We start from the raw sequence: 15,624 nt of genomic DNA on the forward strand, positions 1-15,624 counted from the left end.
AATGCCATAAAGTAATTTTAAAAAAAGCCTGGAAGAGACTTTGCAGAAATCTCTGTGTAACAATCATGCATAGCCCCAGCAATAATATTACTGACAAGCATTTTACAGTAAAATTCAAACTTTGTTACATCATTTAGCACAAATGCATTCTTCCTGTGATAGTGAGAATGGGTTTCTGTTCTGATTTTTCTGATGGTTTTTTAGATTCAATTATAATAACAGATTGCTGGAATTGACTCCCAAAAGAGGTACTGAAATCACTTCGTATCTTAGCTACTCTTCTGAGATACTTTCATCAACAGACCAAAATTTCAAAAAGACCCTAAGTCTTGTATAATTTCAGTCTGCTTTACGTGACCAGATTTGGGTAATAGCAATGTGCCATTTGCTTTTTTCTGAAACAGTGAAATTGTGAAATATGTGCCCATTGCATTTCATAGCCTCGCTACGTGGCGGAGGTTTATCAGCTCTTTTGTCATCCCATTGTGGTGGTAGGATTCAAGCTGCCTTGGAAACTTTGGAATTGCTTTCCTCCTGGTATCACAGGGCCCAGGGACTCAGTCACTGGGGCAGCTGGGGTGAGGAGCTGGGGTTCCTCAGAGACCTCATCGAGGTGGTGGTGGGAGAGGGCAGCTGGTCCCTGCGAGGCTCTCCTGGGAGCTCCCACTCACAAGATGGTCTCTTGCTTTATGTGAACAGTATCCAGAGTTAACTGAGGCACTGTGCCTTTCCAGAAAGTCTGTGTATTCCTGTGCCTGCTTATGAGGGAATATACAGCATAGAGGTTTCCATCCTTCTATTTCCACAGGAGGACTTGGTAATTTGACACTGGACCTCTTAACTCAGCCGTCTTTTGTAGGAACTAAATTTCCTTCCCTAAGGGGAAGAATTGGAAGGAGACTGTTAGTTTCAATAAATTCAGCATCATTGCCCCACCAGCCCCCTCTCTGCTGTGTTACTGTGAAAGGAGACAATTTGGCTCCAAATTACTAATAGGATTCTTGAAAAAATTCCAGTCTTATGTCACATTATTGAGACTATACCTGAGGTTAGTGTTACTCATTCATAATGACCTTCCTTGTGGCCTTTATGGACTGAGATTTCTGTGCATGTTAGTACATACTGAGTAAAAGTATTGCTGTGAAAGGATAAACTGTATTTATAGGCAACAGGGCAAAATCCTAGCTTCTGTTAAAAAAAAAAAAAAGCCAGAAAGAGGGCATTTATACACTTTTAATGAGTTTTGAGCTTGCCAAAATCTCTCAAATTGGTCCAGAGGTTTGGAATGAAGAATTATCATTTGAAGACGAGCAATGTGAGTTCTGCTGCAATTTCAGTAGTAATCCCCAGACCTGTTTTCTTTATGTCATGAAAACTTCAGAAACATAAACAGTGCTGAATTGCCAGTGGTACTGAATAATTTGGCTTTTATTGTTGCCTGCACTCTTCTTGTGTTCAAGAAAATAATTTAATACTTATTAATAAATAGAAGGTAAATAAAGATGACTGTGACCTAGTCTGTTGAAAATTTCTCAGTACCTTTAATTTGTCAGTAAATTAAATATATTTTATTTAAGCAGAATCATATATACAGTATATTAACTTTTTTTTTTCCAGGCAATCTTTACTCAGCACAGAAAGGCCAGATGTATGGGAATTGTAAAAAATCAGGATATGCATAAAAACTGTTCAAGTGCATAAAGCAGCCCCATCTGGAAGACATCTAACAGAAATGAAGTTGTACAAAACCATTCCATTGATAATAAAGCTAATTTTTATGGGTCTGACAAGTATGTAATTATGTTCAGTGGTGCTTTTCAGATTTTATCACAGTCAATAAACCGCAGTGGTAATTTCATTCCCATTTGACATATTTACATGGAAACATTTGATTGGAGGAATTAGTAACCCTGAAAGCCTTGATAGATATGTTTTAATGATCTGTGACCTCCGCAGTCCCTCATCTGTTTATTGTTGCAACAGGCGAGAAGTCGTTCCTCTGTGACCTTTGTGGCTTTGCCGGCGGGACACGTCATGCCCTCACCAAGCATCGGCGGCAGCACACAGGTCAGTAAAGCTGTCTTTGCTCTTCGCTGGATTTTCCCCAGCAAGGGAGTCCCTCTGCACTGGGGAGTAACACGAGTCAAACAGCACGTTACTGCACAAATAAGACATCGGCTCATTGTTTGCTTTGCTTTTTCTCGTTTTTGTGAAATTAGTATGCCCAGGGTCTGCATCAAATCTGTTAGCTGGGAGTTTGAATAATTGCTTTGGGGGCAGTGGGGGGTATTTGTGGTGGGTTTGGGTTTTTTGGGGTTTTTTTCTGAAGGAAGTAGAATTGTGAAGATCGGCTTTCCTCATTCAATGAATACTAAGTCGACTAATTTTTTTTTCCAAGGCCCAAATAGATTACCTACTGTGAAGATTTTGCAAGAGACTGCTAGAATGTCCCTGGGTGAAAATTAGAGACTACATATAAATTAATCAATTTTTTTGGACTGAAGCATAGTTGAAAGCTAGTCTTGTTTCAGTTGCCCTTTCGTAATTTTAAGATAGTTTGTAATTAATAGGTGCAACTTTAAGAGTTACCACATGGCTGGCATATAAAGCAAGATTTCTCTCCCAGAATTAGTAAAGCTTTCCTACCACATGGTTATAAAATTTTAATATCAGACAAAATTAAATTGGTTCTTAGTTTCAGAAGACCAGAAAAAGTGTAAGTATTAAACATTTATTAATACATTCTACCTTAATTGTGTTTTTTAGTAGTTCCTTGTAAGTGTTTGATTATTTGAATAGATTTTGTTTAAACAGACATAGAAGTGTTGCTGTTTAAGCCACTGTGGTTTTTTTGTTTTACTGACTATCATGAGGATAATGTAATATCATCAGGAATTGCTATGTGAGTTAAGTGACCATTGTCTAATGTACAGTGGAAAGAAATGGCTAACAAACGAGAAGCTATAGTTGTTACATCATCGGTTTTCCATGGATTTTGTAAAGGGATCACAGTGGGAGATTTTATTATATCCCTGTATAAACTAATTTTCATTCAGGACATATACCATATAAATGTGTAATTTCCTGGAGAGCAGCTACTCTCTTTCTTGAGAGCCTGAAGCCATTCTTCCCACCCTGTTTTCAGTTTATTTAAGCAACCATATTTGGAGGAGATTCTGATGCTTTCACAAAGGTGGGATTTTCAGTGCTGGTCAGGCAATATCTTGAAACAGATAGGCTCAAATATATACAAATATATATATGCTTATATATATAGATAGATAGATAGGTAGATAGATAGATAGATATAATATAGATATGTGTATTCAGGGCCAAAATTTACTTGCAAGTCTAATTAGTAATCCTACAGGTTTTTTAGAATTTTTTTTCTAATAACATAAATTTGTGAAAGAACACTGCCACAATCAATTCCTATTCACTGCAGGAAGTTTGTATTTTTCAACTGACCAATAAAAGTAATTCAACAAATATAATAAGTTATCTTATTATTACACTCGGAATAATAACGTGAGTAATTACAACTACTGGAATAGAAGCTGTATGCTTCAGTTGTAATGAAAGTTTTTGATTTTTTAGAGCTTTGAAGAATTTTCACAAGTTGGCACAAGTTTAACAAATGTGGGTTAAGAAATTGATTAATTAATTTATTTTTTTTTTGCAAAACTAAATAATTGGTATCAAGAGAATAGGAAATACTATTTGTTTTTCATCGCCCTGACATGTGACACATCGGGATCTTGCATATGGCTAGGATTCATAGTCAGTGCAGCCACACAAATGGTAAGCAGTTGTTTCAGGATGGGATGTAGAAGAAGTGCAAATTCTTGTATTTACCCTTCTTGTCTGTACCTATTATGTGAGTGCAGATCTAGTTTCTCAGAAATGTAAGCCTTTATCATCAAATATATATATTCTGTATCATTAGGCCACCAGCCAAGAGAAAAACTATTTTATTTCCTTATTTGTGTGCAAAATTAGGCTGAAAATATGGTGTATTCCTGGTGAAAAGCTGTCCAGATTTTTGAAGGCATTTTTGCCCTTCTTTTGCCAGTGTGGTAGAGGCTTCTTGTGCTTTGATCACAGGGATTTACAGGTTATAGATCATGAAGCTTGCATCTAGCAAGCATAACTTTATATTTTATGTCAGGACTGGAGGCTCGTTATTACTTTGCTATTAACTTTATACTATATAGGACAGTATCTCAGAGGCAGAGGGATCTATCTTTTTGGCATTTATCTGCCTCTGTGGCACAAACAATCAGAGATGATTCTTTAGCAGAAAAATTATCTGTACCTTCTATTTGTTTCAAGGAGAATGACACAATCCACCTTTGCTAGCATTGTTGCGCTTATGTGGGTTCCATTGTATTTTCATCAGTGCTCAACTTTATCTCAGTCATTAGCAGCATGCACTCCTCCTTGTACCTTTCTTTGTACCTTTTTTTTTTCCTCTGTCCCCAGTTGGCACAATTTTCCCAAAGCCGAATGCCAAAGCAAATTACAGTCAGGTTTGAAAAGGATAGGTATCAAAAATAGTCTAAATGGCTTAAATAATTCCCTCCTGTAATACAGCTGTCTAGGGGGCTGACACAGAACATCTTCCAATCCAAGATTTACTTCTATCACCTGTCAGAGGCCCACAATTCAAGGGCAAATGAACAAATCCTGACATGTAGTTCAGGAGTTTTAACCAACTTAACATATCTCCTCTGGTCCCAGCCTCAAGGCCCTGAGATGTCCCAGAGAAATGTTCACCTGCTGCTAGAGATTTGACACACAACAAGACTGGCTGTAGGCCCTGGCAAATAGACTTTTGTTACTCTTTATTTGGTAGTTCTTACTCTGTTCTTCTCTTTTTAGATGAGATTCTTTCTATGTACCTGTGAAATGCCTTTATCTTGTGAAAGATGCATTTTCTTTGGAAATACTACAGGGGGCATGAAGTATAACTTGGTGTGAAAAAAGGTGGTGGAATCTGTCCCTTGGTCACTCTTGCAGTAAACTACACAAACCAGTCTGGTGAATAGCACATTATCCCTTGAAGAGCTGTTTTTGGTTCTGAATGAAAAGTACAGCAATGTTAAAATGAAAGAAGAAGCCATTAGTTTTAAGTCTTGAAAAACTTTGGTACTTAATATAAACATGATGCATCTGCATACACATTTTCCTTGATATAGGCTTTCTCAACTTTAAAGTAGGAAGAAATAATTTGACCTGTCAGGAGATTCCTGGTGTTTTACCAGTTTATATTTTTTATTGTCTTTTGAATATGTTCTTAATGATGACATGATCCTCTGAGAAACAGACACTTTGGACAGAGAATAAGTGAAGTCCTTGGCTGATTTTGCCTTGGGAAGATGTTCCAACATTATTTTATGACCTGAGTGCACCTTCTTCCAGTCCTCTTCTGCAAGAATCTGTCTCTGGTAGTGTGAAAGTCTTTCACTGACAATGTAAATATCCATGGTCTAAATGTCTATTTTGTGGATTGATGCAATGGCAGCTTAAGGAGTGGTCCAGAGTTTGACCAGAATTTTATCACACTGAAAGGAATACTTACATCTCTGTCTGCCAAATGCTTTACAATAGGCACTTGTGACTGCCTAGGCTGTGATAAACTGTCTTAAGAAGCTTGGACTGCTAGCAGTATCAGCTGGCTCTGCGTGGTAAATAAGGGATAGTTTGTGGTGCTTCAGGAACATAGATGCCATAGTTCTGGTGTCTCAACAAGGCTGGGAAGAAAAGATTTTGTGTTTTGAGGCATCCTGAGGACAGTTCTTTTGGTTTGTATTTTGTTCCAGTAAGAAAATCTTCCTGAAGATCATTTTTGCTGGATTTAGAGTAAGTTGAATTACACAAAGAATTAAATGATTACCTGAATTTTGTAACAAAAAAAGGGTAAATAACCTCTAAATCAGACACCAAAAATAAACACATACACACACATACACACATACAAGAAGCATATAATTTCAGATAATTTGAATATTTTACCTTAATCATGATCAACTAGGAAAATGCATAAGCGAGAAAAAACAAGGAAGATTAATTATTTCTGGCTTGAAATGAAAACATTGAAACAATTCCTAATTTTAAAATGCCTTTTCTTTATGTTCTTGCTCTTACTGTTCTTCTCACCTCCTTTGTTTGCCCGTTCTTCTACGTTTCCTAGTAAACTTCCATTTTGTGCTGTAGTAGCTGTCTCAGTCCAACACTGCTGATCATTCACAGCCTGTGTTCCTTTTTTAATATTAGTTATGGTTTAATATTGATTTTGCAAATTGCAGAAACCCCATTGTCATCTTTTACACATTGACAGTCTGCATTTGTTTCCCATGTGTTGGTTGTGGTGGGGTCTTCCCAGGGATGACAGAAGCACCTCACAGTAGTAAAGTGTTAGTGGGTAAGTACAGTTGCTGTGCACTTCTGTGGCAGTCACCATGAACCTATGGAACTGCTTAAGGAGATCATGTCTTTGTTCAAATATTTTCATGCATTTTTGAAGGTGGTAGCTTATATCATACAGAGCACTGTTTGTATGATTGCTTCTGCTCCTTCATTTCAATCTGGCACTTCTCAAGACATTTATAGGTCAACGTAATAAAGAAAGAAAATTTAATAATATATGTGTTTTTATCCAGATGAGTGACTCACTTTGTGTTTCTATTTCTCATGTGAACTGCTCTTTGACTTTAATGTGTAGTTACATTACTCGGCATTGAATTTAATGTATAATGTAGCCTCTTCCCTTCAACTTCCCCACCACAGCTTAAAAAAATTATAATGTTGAATACCGCAGGAAATGTAGCACAGGAAGAAGACTTATTACTCTTTTCAGCAAGAGAAGAGATGAAATTTGAAGAGCATCTTTGTTGTTTTCTCTTTTCTATTTACATCAACATTTGCAGTAGATTGGTGAATTGATTATAGTAAACCTTTGACGAGCAAAGACACCAAAAACCTGGGTTTTTAAAACTTTTTCCCTACCTAAGAGGAATTGTCTAGTAGCAAGAGAAAAAGAAAAAAAACTTCAGTTACTGGTTAGCAGCAGCTTTAATAACTGCTTTTATATACTAGTGCTCTCTATGAACTGGCCCTTTTGTCTTTTCTTTCCCAATGTGTTGATTTTTGGAGCTCAGATTTTCCTTGTCAGGTGACTTAAACAACAGATGCACTTTGGAAGTTGGTTGCAGTATTGCCAAAAAATCAAAGCCACTTAATTTGTAATCCTGTGATCAGGAAATGTAGCTTTTTGAAAGTGCTTGTATTAAAAACAAAGTAAACGCCCATAAAATGAGTCCTTGATCTTGGAATGTGTGTCCTTCTTTTTTGTCCCCTCATGGAGCTTGTTGAGCATTGAATCATTTTGGGACACCTGTCCTTTTTTTTCATGGGCCTTGTTTTTGGTAAAGGTAAAGATGGTGAGAGACAAACAAGTCTTCTGTAATGGTAAGGGGGGGCTGTGATTTCATGTTTTCACCTTTCTTGGTCTTTAAATATGTAGGCTTTGTCTTTATGGTTAAGGATACACTATTTTAAAGTTATTACATACTGTTGTTTAAAAAATTTTAATTTTGTATGAATTAGAACCTTAACTGGGGGTGAACAAGAGTCCTCTTGCAATTTTTAATGGCAGCCCGTATTAAAAGAATTATGTTTATTGCCTGAAATGTCTGGAGGCAAGAAGGGTAGAAGGAAAACTGGGACACAAAGACTGATTGGAAGCATCCTGGCCCATAGATAGGGAAGACAAAAAATTGTTAAATCAGAAGTCTGTGGAAAACTTTAATAAATATCAAACAAAGTATTCCAGCAGTTAATATACTCTTCAATATCAACCAACCCAAAGAAATACCTAGTTGTCTTTTAGGTTTTTTTCAACTGTACTAATGAGCCTGGTTAATTTTCCATAAAAATACTGTTTCTTACGTACAGCTGCTAAGAATTACTGGCTGTGCTCGGCTGTCTTTTTTTCTCCCCATTTAGTTGGCTTTTGTTGTGTGGTGCTGCTGTGATGTATTTTCTGTCAGGTGAGATTTACACATAGTCCACTTGACAGGAGCAGTTAGCCACAAGGATTTCCTAAGGAGAAACTTCCTGGAGCAGTGGACAAGGATGATCATTTTTCTTACAGCCACCATGGAATTTGCAAGCCCTCCTGGCTTCAACTGGCCCTCGCTTGGCTGTCAGCTGCACTGGCCCTGCCCTGGCAGCGAACCTTCACTTGATCCATTCTCCCCTGAATGGCAAACTAAAAATCTCCTTTCAGTTCAGATCTGCCTTTTTTTTGCAAGGGGGCAGTTGGCAAGGTTCTAGTGCATTTTAAATGAAAGCAGTTAAAATAAGTATGTATGTTATCTAAAATACCTGTGGCTTAACTACTTCAGCTTGAAAATGTTGCTATCTTCTTTAATGCTAGATGATAAAATTAATCAGAACAGGAAATCTTCAGTTCAAGAACAGGTTACGTTGCTAGGGAGTCTATGGCCTCCCAGAGAGTTTAATTGAAGCAGCAGCCACTATCATGCAAGCTGCTGGGACAATCAGCTTCTCCAGAGCAGAGTGTCAGGGTCTGACAAGAAAACCCCATTTGGGGCAGGAAAGACAGACTTTCCAGCAGTCTCAATTTGTCCAGCATAGAGGCTTCGGCTTTGTGTCCTGCCCCTTCACCTTTCCTTGTCCCATGGAACAATAAATGAAAAACGTTGGCTGGTATTCTCTCGCGCAGCTGCTAAAAGCAATTATTCCAACTCTTTATAGAGCTTTCAGGAGCTGCTCTGTTGTCTTTCCATCCCACATTAGGGGCCTTTCAGGCCTTGAGGACCTTGAGTATCTTTTTCCCTTGGGAGGAAAAACCGCAACAATCTCCAAGAATGAAAAATGCATATTTCTCTCTGTTCTCAGGATTCTGGCAATGTCTATTTCAAAATCTTCAGTGTCTCATGCTATAAGAGGCTTGAAAAATTTGTCTTGGAGGCATGGCCATTTGGGAGCGGCCTTTTGCTACTGATTGCAAAAGGCTGAACTTACTGGTAGTTTTGTGCTAGTGGTGTCTTCTGTCAGTCTGAAAAGCTTCAAATTGTACCTGCTAATAGGCTTAGGGTTCAATTTTAAAACTGCCTGTCTGAGACCTCTGAACAGTCTACAAGGTACATGTCTGTCCCTAGAAGTTTTATCCAGATTTCTTAAGTCAGGGATGTTGATTCTTTATGTAGTTTTTAGATAAATACTTCTGAAGGCTTGCACACTGCAGTGAAGATCACCTAAGTTAGGAGCTGACTTTTGTCTTCTCCATACAAAAGAAGCCTGTTTCCTCCCTAAATGGTAACTATATCTGCCTGTAAACCCACAAAATATTTCTGTGGCAACCAGTTGGAAAAATGGGAGGCAGATGTCTTAGCTAGTCATCACAATGTGTGTATTGGTCATGAGGTTTTGTCTTAGTGTCTTTTAAGGAGTAGACTCCTCCACTGGAAAGAAAAGTATTCTTTTCACATAACAACTTAGACAATAAAGATTTTTACCTTTCTTCAGTTTGTAGTCCTCTAAAAATTTTCAGTGCAGTGCATGTTCAGCAGAGATTAAATTTTAGTCTTCTGAAAATATTGTCCTAGACCAGGTTTGGTAGTTAGTTTTTGTTTGTTTGTTTTATTTTCATTAACCTTTCAAGACCTTCTACTGATAATTGGCCTACTGTTCAGAAAATATTCACAAGGGCAGGCAAGGTAGGGGGAATGGAACACAGAGTTCTGGTTCATATTCTCAATCCCAGTTTATTTATGTAATTGAAAGGATAACATTAAAAATTTAGGTTGGAGATGAAAATAAAGACACTTTTCACATGGAGATGTTCCTTTCTGAGCAGGTGCTGAATACAAGCACCAGGGTGATTTTTCACCTTCTGCCTCCCCCAGTGTTGCTTTTGGGGCTGTTCTTGACCCAGCTTGAAGAAGAGGTATAGTGTGAGAGGAATGCCTGTCATGTGGTTACAGTATTTTCATGGAATAAGACCCAGTAACAAGGTTACTCTATTTCAGTGCTGTTCTTTCTCCTCCTTTTTGCTGCTGTGTAATTCCACATGGGAAGTCAGTTGGATACTAAGGTGTTTCTGTTATATTTTGCAATTAATGCATTGTATTTGGAAATCTATATTGTGTTTGGTTTGCTATATATACCTGGGCTAAAAGCTGTCTCAAGGGATATACCAGAAATTTGGACTCATCTTTGTTTTCTGTAGATGAAAACTGATAATCTTCTCTTGTCACCTTCTAGGAGAGAAACCATTCAAATGTGATGAGTGTAACTTTGCTTCCACAACGCAGTCGCATCTGACACGACATAAGCGTGTCCATACTGGAGAAAAGCCTTACAGATGTCCCTGGTGTGACTACAGGTAATGAGTCATTAACTAAAGCATGATGTGAGAAGGGTTAAGGTGATCAGATGAGGTTCATTTGAAGTCACCAATAAAAATACATGGCCATTAAAACACCATCAGGGCAGCGGTAATTACATATTAAATTAGGAGCTAAATTTAAAAACTTAGTCTTCAGTATTTAGGTATTGCTTTATAAAGAAAAACAAATGATGGGAAACCTTTTAGTGGTACCACTACAGTGCTAATGTTGAGTGTTTGTTTCACAGCTGCTCCAGTATCTGCTGGAATTCTCTGTGGTGAGGCTGCTTATCTGCATTACCTTTTCAAATCAGTTGCGGTTTTGAAATTTTCCTTGGTTGAGTTGCAACCATTTCACCAAGAAAGGAAGAGTTCTCTAAAAGGCTTTCTAGCCTAAATACTCACTAGACACTTATTAGAACTGGAACCAACGCAAGCTAGTTACAGTTCTCCAGAGTTTTGTTGCTCTGCTCCGGTTTTCCTTCTCAGCCAGGGTGTTTGGATGAGAGTTGGCCATAGGGTTGGTTGGCAAAGCCTCCCTTGTTACACCACTAAAACCTATCCCCATGTTAGGGCAGTAGATTAGATTTAGAAGAATCACATGATTGAACAGTAAAGATTACTTTTGGTGCTTATCATCTGTGTCTTTGGTTCATTATGGACTACTCATTAAATGATCTCATTGCTTCTTAAGTGAATCTTTAGTCTTAAATACACTTCTTACGCATTCTTGAATACTTTTAATACCTTGCAGGGAGGTGGCTAGCCTATGTGTACTATAAAGGAATCCATAGAGTATTTCATGGGCAATTTGCAAGAGTTGGTGTTCAAAAAGTTTTTAAAAATCAGCATTATATTTGTTATATGGCATATGATTAGATGTGTTGTGATGCCTGCACAGAAGAGGGGAGAGTTAAACATTTTATTATACCACTACAGCATTTCTTATTTTCTTCTCATGCTGAACATACAACTGTATGTTCATTGAAGTTTTATTGTAGTTTCCTAAATCAAGACTATATAATGAAGCCTATCTGCTCTAATAATACCTGTTTTCATGCTATTTATAGCCTACTTTACAGGAAGCTCTTAGACAGAAAGCCTCTGCAGTGGTCACACATTTCCTGTACAAAACTGCTTGTTGCATTGTTTTGTTTGTGTGGGGCAAATGTTCTGTGAACTCTTCTGTACTGAGCACCCATTAAATCATACTCTAGAACTGCAGAGAACTGAATTTGATAACCTTTAGGGAGAGTGCAATGTTTCCATGCTGCTACCTTAAGAGTGCTCCTGCTTTCTTTATATTTTTCTTTATAAGTAGAAGTAGTTTTGTCAGCTTCAGTAAGTTATCTGAGAATTAAAGGTGGTTTTCATTTGTCAAAGCAGTTGAGTTAAAAGGTCTGTGTTGGGTGAAGTGAGAGCATGTAAGCATTAGTGTGACATGATGTGCTGCACTGAAGGTAAAAGAAGTGCTGTCTTTAATGCCGCGTGTTTGAGGACACTTCATCTTGCGGTCATCCACTTTTACTGAATCATCCCGATTGGCAGGAGTGGATTTATTACAGAGCTAGGTAATGAGAGGTGGGTTACAGTGGATTTGAGCTCCTTGGCTTGAAGACCCAAGAGACTGCGAGCGTTGTAGATGTGAATCAGTTTGGGGTTTGTCACACACACCCAGTGAATAAATGGATGCACTTCCCTCACTCAGGAGACAAAATGCATAACCCAGTGCTCTCTTGAGTGAAAGACAGGAGATCATTTTACTTTGGATAAAGAGTTTTCGGTATTGGATATAAATTCCAAGAAATAACAAGTTTTTTATGAGTATTTTATTGTACTGGAGATTATTAGAGAAGATGCAAGTATAAACTATTTTATCGGGATTAACAAGAAATATTTGGGCATGCTCTGCTTTTATATTATTGAAAAATAAATGTTTTGTGACAATAGAATGTTAGTTTCCATCCTTCACAGGCCAATTTTGATCTAACCTTTGGAGACTGTTCTCTACAGATAGCAGCTGATGAAGCTTTGATTCTGCAGGAAATGTGTTCCAAGCTCAGCTGAAAAACATCTGGTAGGGATGCAGGAACCAGAGCTATGCTGCTGCTGCAAGCTCATAGAGGCAGTCAGGCACTCTGTGTAGCTGCAGTGGAACCCATAGAGGGGCTGCTGTATTTATTAGCTCAGCAGTCCTGCTTGTGCCTGCCAGTTTCCACAGTCCTGGGATATTAGCCAGCCTTGTTGGCAAGTATATGTTTTGTTCCCTGTCCATCTCTCTTCATTTTAAACTACAATTTTAAGGGAATCACATGGTGCTTCCTTGTCAAGTCACCTAGTATTTCTCTTTTAAAGGATAGTTATTAGCAACCCTGTAAATAATATTGTTTGCACCAGTTCAGCAGATGGTATGTAGTCTTGCAAGTGTCACCTACAGAAAATGTTAACATGAAGATTTTAAAATCTGCTGATCTAGTGATAAAATTCACCCCCATGTGTAGTGGTTGAGGTCTCATTGTGATGCTGTGAGCTCGGCCCTTGCACTGTAAGTTCATCCAGACTATTTCATGTGTTGCTGTTTAGTGTTGCTTGGCAACTGCAGACTCTTTAATGAGCCTTGTACTTTCAGTGAGGTTGAACGTTCCTCTTTTTGTGTTGGGGTAGGGAGGAAAGTATTGTTAGTGCTAATATAAAGTTTCCTTTCATTGACAACTGATGTCTGTTCTATAAAGTAGTTTGAGACACTTAAATTAAAACAGTGGCTAAGTACAAGATATTTTAACTATTCCCATTCAGCTCATTGGTGCTCAGAGTATTCTTGGAGATCTTTGACTTTAAGCTTTTCAATTCCTCAGCCTGAAATTGTGAATAATCATCATGCAAAAATTCTTGCCAGTCTAGTGAGTGAAAGGCTAGATAACTCTGGCTAGAAGTACAGAAGAAGGGCTATTAGAAGAAACTAATTTGAATTTAGGAACTGTTATAAACTTTACAAACTGATGTGAAATCAGCTGTAAGATACTATGGGGAAAAGGGTGATTTGGGCTGCATGGAACAGAAAAGGCAATTTATTCTCTATATAACACACAGCATGAGACATTCTTTTCTCAACTAGAAAAAGACATGAAAGGATGTGGTTTTCTGAAGGGAGTAGTAAACTAACTTAGCATTTTTAGCTGACAAATTATAAATTCTCTATAGCAGGCATAGGCTTATAGTTGTACTTCAGTATTCTTGGGAAAAATGTTCCCTTCCACCTCTATTTTTTGTACTGTGACCACTTAATATTTTTTTTCGTCTAAATCTTTTGTATTTTGATGGCAAAGAAATTAATGTCTGCTTTTTGATACAGGAGTATATTACATCCGGTAGCAATTATAATTTGAAATTATGTTTTCAGTCTAGTTTTTAAAATCCTTTAGAAGGAAGCAAAATATAATATTCATAAACACAGAAATTTACTTGTATGTTTGGGTATATATTTTCTACATTTGTGTTTTCAGTTTAGGTCTTCTCTATTTAAATAAAAATATGCATGATTTTCCTTTGCATTTACTTTTTCAAATCACACGACATGTCTCTCCAGTCCTAAGTCAATGTGCTTTGTCATACAAAAATATTCATTCACCCTTAATTAATGTTTAACCTAATTTTATAATACAGAATTGCTCTCACAGGGCCCTGCACCACCATTACTTATGCAATGCTTATTTTATATTTCTCAGTCATTTTAAAAAGATGTGTTATGTGGCTGAACTTGTCAGATGACACCATCCTGGAGTTACACTGACAGCAATACTGTTTGCATTTGATAATGGGCACAGTAAGCACTGAAGAGCTCTATAACATCCTGAAAATGAACAGCACCTGTGACACAGGTTTCTAAATCTGTTGGTTGTATAGGCTGGGGACAGACTTTCTAAACCTGTAATATAGTTAGGTACCTGAATTTGACGTGATTGCAGAAGTAAAAAATTCCCCTGATGTTTTCAATGAACGATGCAAATATACAGCATTTTCAGAACTAAACGGATTTTGTGCATGTATCTAAGAAAGGGAAATCTCATTCATTCATGTATAAGGTTTTAAATTTAACTCCCATTTGTTCTGACTTTCCCTATAACTGTCACAACTTCTCAGGCAATTTATGTTCATGGTATGTGTGAAGGGGATTTTTCAGTGAAATGGATCTGAGTTACATGGAGGGGGGCATGCAAAAGGCAGAATGCTTTTCTCACATGATCAAATTTGTTGGATTACAGTGCTCAGGAGAAGCACTGACATAGTTTCAGGATTCAGAAAGAGTATTGCTACAGCTTTGACCACAAGAGTGTGGACTGATATTATGTTAATGTGCTTCAGGCCATTCCTCTGCTGTGATTAAAGAAAATCTTTCTTTAATTCCACTGTATGGTTCATTTTGCACAGAGTACCTGTGGTGGTGAGGGAATGGAGGGCAATATGCAGGGGTGTTCCTTAGCCATAGATAAGAAGGTGTAGAAGTTGTATAAAACAAACAGCCAGGCCAGCAAAACAGCATGCATTCCTTTCTATAAAGTATATGACTTGTGAAAGATGTCTTACAAGACTGAGAATAAATAGCATACATTTTTAATATAATTATGTAACTAAAATAAATATTTTACATTTATTATGCATAATAAAATAATTAGACAACATTCTGTAAGGGATTATGGCATCTGAAATTCCAACTGCAGACGGATTCATTGCATATTTTCAGCAGTAGCAGCAGCATGACTTAGGGGGAGTTACTCCACAGGGGCTACTTTTCTTTTTTTGGACAGCATCCCTAGGGAGTTCCTATTTCTGTCTGACTTACAGTATCTGTTCATAGGTTGTAAAGACCAGTTTAGAATATACTCCAGGATTTGCACCTAAGTCATAAGAATGTGCAAAGTAAGTGTTTTCTCTCTGTTTATTCTGGTGAATTCAATAACTTTCAGATATGATTGCATCAGCTGTGCACTATTCCCTTGTTACATCAAGGCTAACTAGGGACTACTGTACAGATGAGGTAACAATACATACTAATTCATAACAAAACTGAAAGGCTGTTAAGGCAAATTCTACATAAAATGATGAAAACAGTTTATTTATCATTAAAACATTAATATCAATATACTCTTTGTAACCAGTGAAATTTAATATGGCTATCTAGGAAATAACTAGATTATACAACTGTATCA

General features: G+C 37.4%; 1 protein-coding gene across 2 annotated transcripts in view; it reads left to right on the forward strand.

The window, feature by feature from the left end:
- ZNF407 (zinc finger protein 407) overlaps positions 1 to 15,624 on the forward strand; it is a 333,798-nt gene that overhangs the window by 197,329 nt on the left and 120,845 nt on the right. For both annotated transcript variants that reach the window (XM_063397531.1, XM_063397534.1), the window contains exons 6-7: positions 1,984 to 2,067; positions 10,294 to 10,414. In XM_063397531.1, the coding sequence (XP_063253601.1) occupies positions 1,984 to 2,067; positions 10,294 to 10,414 (205 nt within the window). The remainder of the gene's footprint in view (positions 1 to 1,983; positions 2,068 to 10,293; positions 10,415 to 15,624) is intronic.

Source organism: Prinia subflava, chromosome 1, assembly GCF_021018805.1.
Source record: "Prinia subflava isolate CZ2003 ecotype Zambia chromosome 1, Cam_Psub_1.2, whole genome shotgun sequence".
Lineage (NCBI taxonomy): Eukaryota > Metazoa > Chordata > Aves > Passeriformes > Cisticolidae > Prinia > Prinia subflava.